This window comes from Hipposideros armiger, unplaced genomic scaffold, assembly GCF_001890085.2.
Source record: "Hipposideros armiger isolate ML-2016 unplaced genomic scaffold, ASM189008v1 scaffold_411, whole genome shotgun sequence".
Classification (NCBI taxonomy): Eukaryota; Metazoa; Chordata; class Mammalia; order Chiroptera; family Hipposideridae; genus Hipposideros; species Hipposideros armiger.
In genome coordinates, this window is record NW_017731761.1 from 1,220,542 (window position 1) to 1,232,637 (window position 12,096).

The 12,096-nt window shown below is 48.7% G+C and overlaps 1 protein-coding gene across 1 annotated transcript; it reads right to left on the reverse strand.

Annotated features, from left to right (window-relative positions):
• Window positions 1–998: 998 nt before the first annotated feature.
• Window positions 999–11,703, reverse strand: CRYBB1 (crystallin beta B1). The gene is made up of 5 exons (XM_019663945.1): window positions 11,314–11,703; window positions 9,064–9,182; window positions 4,812–4,944; window positions 2,387–2,529; window positions 999–1,184 (listed from the first exon to the last, which is right to left on the reverse strand). Exons 1-5 carry the CDS (start codon window positions 11,566–11,568, stop codon window positions 1,001–1,003), a joined length of 834 nt encoding a protein of 277 aa, XP_019519490.1. The 5' UTR covers window positions 11,569–11,703; the 3' UTR covers window positions 999–1,000.
• Window positions 11,704–12,096: the final 393 nt, after the last annotated feature.

Genomic DNA, 12,096 nt, shown 5'->3' on the forward strand with positions numbered 1-12,096 from the left:
ATCTCCTCCTCCAAGAAGATTGCCATGGCAACACCTCCACCAGGCTTCCTGCATGGATTAAAGGTTAATAACATCAATCAATGCTAACTGGTGATAGGGGAGTCAATATTGCCTGGTGCGGGTTTCCCAAAAGCAGGGCATGTACCATTTGTAGTGGGAGACAGGATTCTAGGTGGAACTTGGACCCAGGATTCAATAACACTGAATCAGATACAAGAAAACAATGATCTTTTCAATCTTCTTTGATTAAATCAGGGAGGGAAAAAAAAATCTTGGTTTGGTGCAAGCATGTCTTTCCTACCTCTGACACTTGCTAATCACCCATTTTATCAAAGCAGCAGTTTACAGGCTTAGAGCCTTCCGCAGGCCAGGGCGTCTGCTGAGAATTCTAAACTTGGCCTTCTGTAAATTGTATTTATTTATAAGATTGCTTCCTATCTGTGGCATAGGATGCTGATTTTCCACTTCTCGTAGCATGATAAAGTCTTATTTACAAATCAGTGCATTTAAGCACAAACTAGTAAGTCTATTTAAATAAAAATATTAAGTAAATAACAAAGCAGGTGGCAAGCACAGAGGGGGGGAAAAATCGTGGAGAATGGTGCATGGAGGAGTAGAGTTTAAAAACACAGATTCATTGAAGAGTGCAGCCCTGGAGCCAGACTGTCTGGGTTCAATTCTCGGCTCTCTAGCTGTGTGACTTTAGGCAAGTTACTTTCCCTCTCTGAGCCTCAGTTTCCTCACTTGTTGAATGAGAACGATCATAACACTGGCCTCTGAGAGTAGTCCAAAAGATATACTGAGAGAATGTTTGTAAAGAACTTAGCAGTGTTCCCTGCTATTATTATTATCATTAAAACTGAAGAAGTCACATGACAGCACACATCTGTTCACAGACCCAGGAGATATTCTGGCTTTAGGAACTTTTATTTGCATGAGAAAAACAGGGAAACTGAGTCTGAGGGAGGGATGGGAGGAGGGAGCAAAGGAGAGTGTGGACTCATTTGGGGGGCTCAGCGGCCAGCACTGGGAAGCAGCCCTCATGGTGCCACTGCCTGTCACGCAAACGTCGCACAGCCTGCATCTGCGGCTGGAAGGCCCCCCACTCGTTCCAGTGCTGGAAGTCACCAGGTTCCAGGAGGTACTGGTACCCGCGGTAGCCGGGATACTGATAGCCAACCCAGCTGGGAGGGAAGAAAGAAGGACAGTGTGGAGATGGCCAGCCTCGTTGCCTGGCATCCAGACCCCCGCCTGGACCAGCCAGCTCTCCATCTCTCCCTGCAATCTCCTCTAGAAAGTGGGGATGGTCACCTTTCAAAGTCTGGTCTGAGTTCCAGCCCCTTCAGGTAAGCCTCTGGCCTGCCCTCCATTCTAGCACACATATCCAGGAAGTCCCAGAAAACTTTCTTCCTCCTCTGGCCTCCTGTGTGGACCATCTCTTACTTAGTATTGTGGTTGGACATCATCTCACAGGTATACGTGGGTCTCCCTGCCAGGCTAAGTAAGCCCCCTGCAGACAGAAACTGAATCTTATTCATCTCTGCCTCCTTGGTTTGCCTGGCACAGTGCCTGCCTCCCAGACAATACGTAGGACATTTCTGATGGTTTGAATGCAGGGATACGGGTTTCAGGGAAGAGGAAAGGAGCAAGAAAAAGGGCAGGGCCCTGATGGTGTTCCAGGAGCTGAGAAAGAACCAGCAGTGGAGAGGCAGGAGTTTCACATTTGCCTAGAGGAGGCCAGGGGTGTCTGGCATGGTGGTTGAGGGACAGGGGATAGGTAAAGTGGCTTCCTTTGGGCATCCAGCCCTGCCCTGTAGTCTCACAGATATGATGTCACGGGGCTCTTTTTTGAATGTTTCAAATCCTGAGAGTTCAGAGCACAAAGGGCCCTTTTCGGTAAAAAAAGTCTGGTGTGCCCATTGTATAGATGGCAACACTGAGATACAGAGCGGGGCGTGAGGCTGCCCCGGTCCCACAGCACATCAGCGACAGGGTCAAGGCCTTTTCATTACACAGTCTCATCTCAGAAGTCATTCCACTCATTTCCCTGGAGGCTACGGATTTCCCTAAATATTCTCTCTCCTTAGACACATCTAGACTCACCTATAGCATCAACTCTGCCCCCTTTTACTTCATTATTCTTTCAATTTCAATATCACCCCTATTCTCTCCATCTTTCAGGTTTTTAGAACCAGTTGCCAGGTTTGATGACACTGATGTGTAATTTGTGAAAATGTAACCGTTGGGGGAATCCGAGCTGCCAGCACGGGGAGAATTTGGGAGGGGCCGTGGCCTTTCCGATGTGTCTGATGTTATATCCTGTAAAGGCAGCCGCCGAGTCCGCCGAGTCTGCCTGGGCTTGAAGCGGGAGCTGGAGGATGCTTACGTTCCACTGGCGACCCTCATGCTGCCCACGCGGTCACAGAAGCCGTAGACCCAGAGACTGGGCACGTCATCTTCCTGGATCTCCATGGTGCTGCCCTTGAAGGTAGTGCCTTCAAACAGGCAGATTTTATGCTTCTGGGAGTCCTGGGGAAGGAGAGGCTGGCTCAGGCATGGGACATATGAATAGAGGCAAAGAAAAGTTACTTAGCAGGGCCTCGTGGGTGTAAAGAGAGAGAGCTGAGTGTGCCCAGGCCACCGTGGGACTCTCTCAGAATTGCCACTGTCCAGCCTGAAAGGGCCCTTGTCATCTGTAAAAAGAGGCTACCAGCCGCTACTTGATGGAGGTGTCATGAGGATTACATGAGTTAATCTGCTTAGCACGGTGCCTAGCACACACCAGGGGCCGAAAAAAAATGTTGGTTATTATGGTCAGGGATGTAGAGGCTCAGAGGCTCTTGATCGATGTCACACAGCCACTAAGTAACAGAACTTTTTAAAGAAGCATCTCATTCGTCCCATCCCATGTGGTACGTCTCTCCCTTCCTCTCCCTCAGCTGCAGCCACACTGGCAATTTTTTAGTTCCTTGCTCACACCTAGTCCATCCTAACTTCCCGAGCTTTGCACTCACTGCTCCCTGGAAGGTTTCTCCACCACTCTTCACGTGGCTGACTCAGTTCTCATCCTTCGAGAGCTGCCTTCTCTGACTGCCCCCTGACCACTCCCTTCCCCCCAACAACAATAGAACTCTAGTTCCTCCCTTCCGCTCTCCTAGCAAGCTGCACGGTCCCTGTGCAGCACGTACCACAGTGGTTTGCCATAATAGATTGATTTCCGTGATTAGGTTTCAATAGCTGCCTCCCACGGAGTCAGGGACTCCTTGCCTGTCCCATGCAGAGTTGTACACCCAGAGCCTACAACAGAGCCTGGCAGAAACGGATCAACCGACCGTGGTCGAAGACATGGCTGTACATGGAAGATTGGGCAGGCTAGAGAGCCCTCTATCATCCCAGGGGAGAAGGCTGAAAAGGAGTCAGGAAACCAAGCATGGAGGGAGTGGGAGCTGTCCAGGCACAAGATATAGGTGGCCCACCCCAGGATGGTAGCAGGGATAAAGGACAGAGTAGACCAGACGGGTGGCTCTCAGCCCTGGCTGCACAGAATCTACCTGTGGTGGGCAAGGAAAAGATATCAGCGCCTGCTCCCCAGCCCCACAGATTCCAATTTCATTGGTCTGGGGAGGGACCCAGGCGTTAGATTTTTTTTTCTACATTCAAAATATTAATATTATAATTTCAATATGCAACCAATATAACAATGTAATGATCGTTTACATTCTTACTTTGCTCTTTTTTACTATGCATTTAAAACCTGGTGTGTATGTTACACTTATAGCACCTGTCCAATCAGACTAGCCCAAATTCCCTATGGCGACTGCCCACTGTATTGGACAGCAACGTTCTAGAAGCTACTGGAAATGTCCTAGCTGATGGCTCTCCCAAACAAACTCCCTTACCGTAGATTGCCATTTAAGAATCATTCAATGACTGCGAGAAATCTATGTATTCTTACAAAGAAGCCATTATGAAGGCTGAGAATCTAGCCTCCAGTTCTGAGAAGACCCTGGGTATGACCTGGTTGGCTAATCCATTCAGATCAGTCTGGGCGTGCCCACACAGCTGGCTGTTGGTACCTGATAGCCTCCAATGGACGCCTGTGAAAATTGTTCAGGAAAATTCCCATCCAGGAAGGCAAAAGTTGGTTACCACGGGAAACTGACATTTGTGAGTGAAGATGTGGTTGGTTGATGAATCATGATCAACACACTGCTAGAGAAACCGTGAATCGCTTGGGGACAACTCCACCTCTCTTGGCTTTGAGTCTTCTTTAAGTTACACTATTGAACTTAGTTACATATGATCAAGGGGCTAATTCAGCACCTTGTCTTATCACTGAGAAGTTCAAGGTGCCTTTCCACAGCCCTCCTCTTCTCAGTCACCGCATAAGTTTCAGCCTGCATGTTGGATGTTTTGGATGGGCACTGGGATTTTCCAAGTTCCCTGGGAGGTTATGATGTGCAGCCAGGAATTAGAAACATTCCCCAAGGAGCATCATAGAAGACGCTGAAGCTCCTAGCTCCAAAAATTGCGAGGTCGAGTCTATTCTTAATAGCAGCAAGGAAAGAAAGAAATGGGTTTTATGTTTCTCATCTGCCCAGGGCTCCTCCTGAGTGTGTCAGAGACACCTTATGAATTACCGAGCACAAGAGTCCACTGTCCCTGGACAGCTCAGAGGTTGCCGTGCCTCCCTGTCCACCACTCCCACCTTCTCTCCCTTGCTCACCCCCATTTCCTTGCTTGCTGTCAGACCTCAGATGTGCCTCTGCCCACCCCACTCACCCCCCAGACCCCATCCAGGAGCCACTCACCATCCTGACGGGCCGGAAGGACATGAGCTGGTCACTGCGGTAACTGCTGGACCAGGTGTCCCAGCGTGGGTACTCGCCCTTCTCCAGGACAAACATCTCCCCCTGGAAGCTGGACTGCTCAAAGGCGACCCAGCTGGACATGAGAGGGATGGGGATGGGTGGGGAGGGTTAGGAGGGACAAAGGCAAAACGGAGAGAAATTGTTAGCAGAAGCCCACCTCCTCCCCTTGGAAGGCAGCCCCAAGGCCAATGGGTTTGATTCTAGTCTCTGCCGCTGGCTGGCTGTGTGACCATAGGCAAGTGGTTTCACCTCTCTGAGCCTTGGTTTCCTCATCTAATATGCCTGTATTCTTGGAGTTGGTGAAGGATTAAATGAAGCAATGTGTGCATTATGTGAACAGAAAGTTTCCCCCAGATGTAAGATTCCACAGGATTTAAGTACTAGGAGGATTTGGGGTAAAATAACACAGGAGAAGACATTTTCTGTTAAACTTGACTACAGCTAGGAGAAAGTCTCTATTGGTTGCTAATGTGTCTTTAACACTTACTAATCTCTCTTTTTGTAACACAGAGTCCTGCGCAGGCAACAGTACAGTAGCCCTGCTCTGTGTTCATTATATCAATTTTTTATGGTATCTTTTACTTATAGAAAGTGGCACCAACTTTCCATTTGCAAAATGGATATACATTTTGTAAAAGTGATATAGAGGTTCTTTTAAAATATGTTTATTTCTGTTAATAATGGTCATTGTAAATGAAATATATTAAATAAAAATAGCCCTGGAAGTACAGGGCTAAGGGAAAAAATAACACCGGTTATTGAATCATCTATGAGTATTTGGTAAAGACCGGCCTGTATATAGAAGATACGCAGTAACTGGTATGTTGGCAGCAGGGGGGAAATGATAATAATACCTACCTCTTAGATACCTAAGAGAATTAAATGTGATCCTGCATATGAAGGTGTTCAGTCCTCTCAAGGCCTATTACAAACTTGAAGTCAAATGGAGGCTTTGCCTGGCTTTCTTATTGCAGCCAGATTAAGGACAGGAAGTGAGCTTGTGTTAGGGGGACCAGGGATTGTGGATGATCTCCGTTTCGTAGATGAGAAGGCTGAGACTAAGGGACCCCTTGACCTATGCGCTATATGTTTTCAGGAGTTCTCTGGAACAAGAGAGGACTGTGACATTAGTATCATCTCCCTGGGGGCTGCTGGGACCTTCCTCTTCCCAGGAGATTGGGGAAAATGGGGCGGGGAGCTACCACCATGGACTGAAACACAATGTGTCCCAGAAGCCTCAGGTCTTGTCTGAGGGATGAGACAGCCCACACTGAAATGACAAAACTGAAGATGCAGACTTGTCCTCCCAGAACAGAGCTGAGTCTCCTTCATCCCTGCCTGGTCTGGAGTAAATCAGAAAAGGATGGGTGGGTGGATGGATGGTTAAATGGATGGATGGATGGTTGAATGAATGGGTAGACGAACGATGGATAGGTGGATGGGTAGGTGGGAAGATGGGTAGATAGATGGCTGGATGGCTAGATCTATGGATGAGTGCAATGATGGATGGATAGATGGATGGATGGATGGATGGATGGATGGATGGATGGATGGATGGATGGATGGATGGATAGATGGATGGATGGATGGATGGATGGATGGATGGATGGATGATGGAGAATGGACAGATGGAGGGAGGGGTAAGCAGATGGATGAATAAATGGATAGATAGGTGGATGGATGGGTGTATGGGAAAGGAATCCTTGGAAGATGCTGCCATGTAGGAGTTAAGAGAATTGATTCTGAAAACAGACCTACACTCTTATTCCAGCTCATCATTTATTTTCTGTGTGGTTTTGGGCAAGTCACGGAGGCTTGTTAAGTCTCAGTAAAAGAAGAAATGACTGTATCTACCTTGTCAGGATGTTATGAGGGTCTAAAAAAGGAATGCATGGAACAAGTCCATCACAGAGAAAGCTCAATAAATAATATACCGGGGGTGGCAAAAAAATGCATCCACGTGGACGCTTTGGTCAAAGTTGCTCAAGCAGTAGTTTGCCATCATCAGAAGTGTCTGGACACTGACAGTAACCACTTTGAGCACCTCTTGTAATTGCAGAAGTCAAATGTGCTCGTATTCATCTTTTGTTATCGGTATATATTAAGTATTCCAATTTTAATACAGTTTTCCTTTCTTAAAATGTGTATACATTTTTTTTTGGCACCCTCTGTATTTTATAATTGAAGAGAGAGGGAAACTGCTGGAGATCTGAGTTCATGGAAAGACAGACACTGATACGATGTTGTCAGCCTGCCCACTTCCCCTCCCAATTCCCCTGTCTGCTTCGTAATGCCCAGTGAGGACCTGTTACACAAGTGAGAAGTTTAAAAAATTTTTTTCAGTGCCTCTTCTCATCTCTTATGGCTCATGGGAGCCTTACAAGCGAGGAAAGAGGTAGGGCAGGAATCTTAATGTACAGATATGCAAACAGGCTCAGAGAGGTCAAGTCACCTGTCTAAGGTCATGCGATGGTGTCAGGCTGAAGTCTCCTAAGTTGCAGGGAGGCATGCCTCTGTGCTGAGATCATGCCTGTACCCCTCCCCCTGCCCATCTCATCCTCTCCATCCTTTTTTCCATCACCATCCCCACCCCCATGCCTGCTGTTCCTGATACAGACCAAGGGCCCTGAACCATAGGCTCTTGTCTTTCCCATTGGGTGCAGCCCCAGGACACACATCAAAGACCAGCTGCATCTTTGTTTGAGGAGAAATACTTTGGGGTTGAGTCACTAGCACTGAAAAAAGCCTAAAAACCCAAATTGGCCACATCCGGCAGCTCCTGTTCCTAGCTGGGCTTTGGGGCTGGGTGGAGGGTGGGGGTGAGGCTGTGTTGACCACACTGGGGGTGGGGGTGAGTGCAGGAGATAGACATGCCCTTTCTCCCCCACTCCCCCCACTCTTCCCCACCAACTACACTCCACCAGGATGACTCTGCTAAACTCACAGGGCAATGGGGAGGGCTATTAATCGTCACTGTCACCTGTCATGTTTGGGCACCCACAAAGTGCCAGGCCCGTGATGCATTATCTTCTTAAGGGCTCAGAATAATTCAGTGGAAGGTAGTGGGGACTGCTATTCTCCCATTTCAGCGATGAGAAAATTGAGGCTTGGAGACTGAGCGAAGTCTGGGGGAGTTGGGACTGGAACCCAGGCCTGTCTGAGCTCAAAGCCCATCTGTGCTCTTTGTGCTGCAGAGAGCCCCAAGATGCTGGGCAGATGGGCTGACCATACCCCTTGGAAGCTTTCGGGTTGAGGAGGCAAGAAGCAAAAGGGCCACATGAGTCTTGTCATGTGCCCTGACCTCAGGCCACAGCGGCTGGAGCTGGTGCAGCAGCCACTATGTCCGAAGGACAATTATTCCTGCTGTATCCAGCAGTCACTAAGACCCAGAGAAACCCAGAGTCAGGGGCAGGCTATGGAGCAGGCCATAAAAGCCTCGTGGGTGAAATTCATCAACCTGAGTTGAACCAGGCTCTGCTACTTACCACTAGGAGACTTTGGCCAAGGGACTTAACCCCTCTGAGCCTCAGTTTCCCCACCTGTCAAGTAGGCAAAAGAATGGCCTCTTCCTCATAGAGTATTGTACAATCCCAGGTAAAGCCCTCGGTCGGTGCCTGGCACCTACTGGGTGCTCAGCAGCTGCTTATTATTACCCTTGGGGCTGCTTGATGCCCGGGAGAGGGGGCAGCTAGTGCATCCTTAGCTCTTTGTTCTCCTCCGCCCCTCAGTGATGGGAGGGCTCCGTCTATAGTAGAAACAGCATTTCTGGGAGCCCAGAATCATGACTTATCGTCAGAGTGACCTTATGCTAATCAAATCACCTCTCTGAGCTTCAGCTTTCTCATCTGTAAAATGGAAAGAAGAAGAATAGCTCCTTCTCCTTTCAGGTTTAAAATGAGGACTGAAAAGAAACCATGTGTCTTTGCTAGCACGGGGGCAGGCGCAGAGCAGGTGCCCAGTAAATGGCAGCTGCTGCTGTTTTGCTATGACAGTAATACCTTGGTTTTCGAGCATAAGTCGTTCCGGAAACAAACTACTTACATTGCAAGACATCGCTCGTTTACCAAGTTAAAATGTATTAGAAATGTTTGCTCGTCTTGCGAAACACTCGCAAACCAAGTCACTTGCAATTCAAGGTTTTACTGTATTTTATTCTGTCTGCAGGAGTGTTCCTCCCCTACCCAACACTCACGGTCCAGAGGTAACAATGAGGCTGCGCACTCGGTGGAAGCCATGATCTCCCAGGTTTAAGCACTCCCCGGAGAATTCCACCCGACGGCCCTGGAAGTTCTCCTGCTCGAAGACCACCAGCTGGAGGAGAGAGGCCCCCATGCCCAGTGGTCGGGGGCAGAGTGAGGGGGAGGAGTGTCTCCAAACTGGAGAGGCTCCAGGTCAAAAAGGTCATTAAGTCCCTATATCAGTAAACACGGGCCATGCACACACCACATGAGAGTGTGACATGAGCCAAGGTCTGTGAGACGACGCTGTCATCCTTTCCCTCCTTTTCTGAACTTAATATCTGCACCATTGTTAGGCACTGATGGATCTTCCTTCCAGGCCTTTATCTGTGCTATTCCTTCTGCTTGGAACGCCCTCTCCAACACACATCCCCATCCGAGAGCTCATGTTCTCTGTCCTTTTCTAGGCTCAGAATGCCACCTCCTCCAGGGAGCCTTCCCTGATGCCCCCTCTCCAGGTGGGGTTGGTTGACTGCTCACCACTGTGTTCATCCCATCAGCGGTACAAGGAAGAGACTGCACAGTCACATTGCTTTGCTTCTGGGTCTCTCTCTATGCATCCCGCTCGCCCTTTACACAACCCCTCCAAAGACCAAGGGCTCCTACAGGCGTTGATCCATTTCTGTAGCTCCTGCCACAGAACTGATGCTCGGGAAACACGTGCCAGCCTACCCACCATGATGTGGTGGGGCCCACACAAAGGGGCCCCTGTGTGAAGGTCAGCTAATTCCCTCCCCTCACTAAGCCTCCAGTTTTGTTTAGTATCCATTTGTCCCAAGTTGGGAAAACATTGCCATTTACTGGAACCAAGGCAAGTGTCTTTTTTTTTCCCTCTGAGCGTCCGTTTCCCCAGCTGTAAGAGAAGGTGCACATAACCTTGACTTAGCACTTCTACTCTTACACCTGTCTACCCAAGAGAAACTCCCGCGCGTGTGCCCCCAGGAGACGTGGACAGAACAGCCTGGCCCTGCTGTTCCCCAGAGCAAAGCTAGAGACCACCAATGGGTGTTCAGGAATGATGGTCACACGCTGAAATATCAGACAGTGGCCACAAGGAATGACCCACAGCAACGCACAATATGGATGACCATCAGGGATCCCAGAGTGAATGAAAAGAAAAGAGAAAAATGCAGAGTCATTTCATACAGCATATTTCAATAAGTTAAAAACAGATCGGGGGTGAGGTTAGCTCAATTGCTTAGAGCACAGTGCTGATAACACCAAGGTTGCCAGTTCAATCCCCGCATGGGCCACTGTGAGCTGCGCCCTCCTTAAAAGAGTCAACTATGCCATTGTAGCATGACAGCAATGTGTAACCAATGACCATGGCTGTTCCCCAATAAAATTAAGGAAAAAAAAGGTAAAAACAAACAAAAAACCCAGATCAACTACAAATACAGAGGGTGCCAAAAAAATGTATACACATTTTAAGAATGGAAAAAATTATTAAAATTATAGTACTCGATATATACCGATAACAAAAGATGAATACAAGTCATGTTTGACTTCTGCAATTACAGGAGGTGCTCAAAGGGGTTAGCATCAGCATAATTTGATACAGATTTTTCCTTTCTTAAACTGCGTATGCATTTTTGGGGCACCCTCTGTATATACTCTGAAAGGAATACATTAAAAACAAGCAAGCAGTTGATGGACAGGGGTGAGGATGGAAGTTGCCTTGAGCAAGGGAGGAGGCTGGTGGGCTTATGGGGAACATTTTCAAACAAGAGGATTTTTACCAAGTCCTGGCTTTTAATATGGTTGATGGGTTTGTAGGTGCGTATGAAAAATTAAATAAAAATGAACAATTCAGTAAGTGACTACATAATAAAAGCCGGCCATGCGTGCACCACATGAGAGAGTGTCAAGAACCGAGGGAGGTGAAATGATGACCCAGTTCTGTGCACCTGAGGTTGAAACCAAACCCCACCCGACCCCAGGGGACCACATGCCTTTGCTCTCCAGGAGCCCTTACAGCCTGACCCACAATTTTCAGGGGGATCCGAGGCCATCCTGCTGCCCTATAGAACCTTCTGGGACAGGTGGCTCCTGCTACTAAGCCAGCTCACTTTTTTTATCCTTCTGTTTCTTGCCTTCACAAACTGTGAGCGCGTGTTTGTGCAGGTCAGAGACTGGCAGGGGGAGGGGCGAGGAAGGAGGAAGCGCTGGTTGGAGCCTAGCCATCCCACCCGTCACGTCCTTACCCGGTAGCTCCCAGGAGGCAGGTCGGCCACTTTGGCAGTGGGCACGGGCATGGATGCTGGGGCCAGGGCAGAGCCGGGGCCTGGGGCAGGGCCTGGGGCCCCCTTCCCCTTGCTATCTGGCCCTGGGTTCCCTGCAGCTGTTGTTAAGGCCTTCGCAGCCTGAGACATTGTTTCCACCTGCAAATGTCTGTAAAGAAACCTTCGGCCTAGGTTAATTCGGGGATGGCACCCCCAAAGCTGCCTTCCTACTCTCATATCCCCTCACCCTGTGTTTTCTTAGGCTCCTTTCAACTCATGTCCTCCTTTTTTTTCCTTCTAAAACATAAGACTGGAATTTTTCTAGCCTACCTCCCTGCCCAGCCAAGAATTTCCTGTCTGGGGACCATCATCCCTGAGGCCTTCCTCCAGGCCTTGGACCAGGCTGAGCCCTTCACCAACCATGCCTTCCTTCTACCCGCTACTCCCCTGCCCGAGTCTGCCTTTGCACCCTGTAGTTTTCCATACCACTTATCACACCTTTTTTTTCCTTCCTTTTTTTGCACAACAATTTGCCTGACCAGCTTAGTAACAAGAAGTCACATTGGGGAGAACGGTAGCTATGCCAGGCTCTGTTCCATGCGTTAATGAACTCATCTGTTCCTCACCCTAACGGCATGCAGTAGTAGGTGCTGTCTTATCCCCTCTGAGCTATCTGAGGCCCAGAGAGGTAGGCGACCTGCCCAAGCCCACACAGCCACTAAATAGCAGGATTCCAATTTCAGCTCAAGCAGATGGACCTAGCAA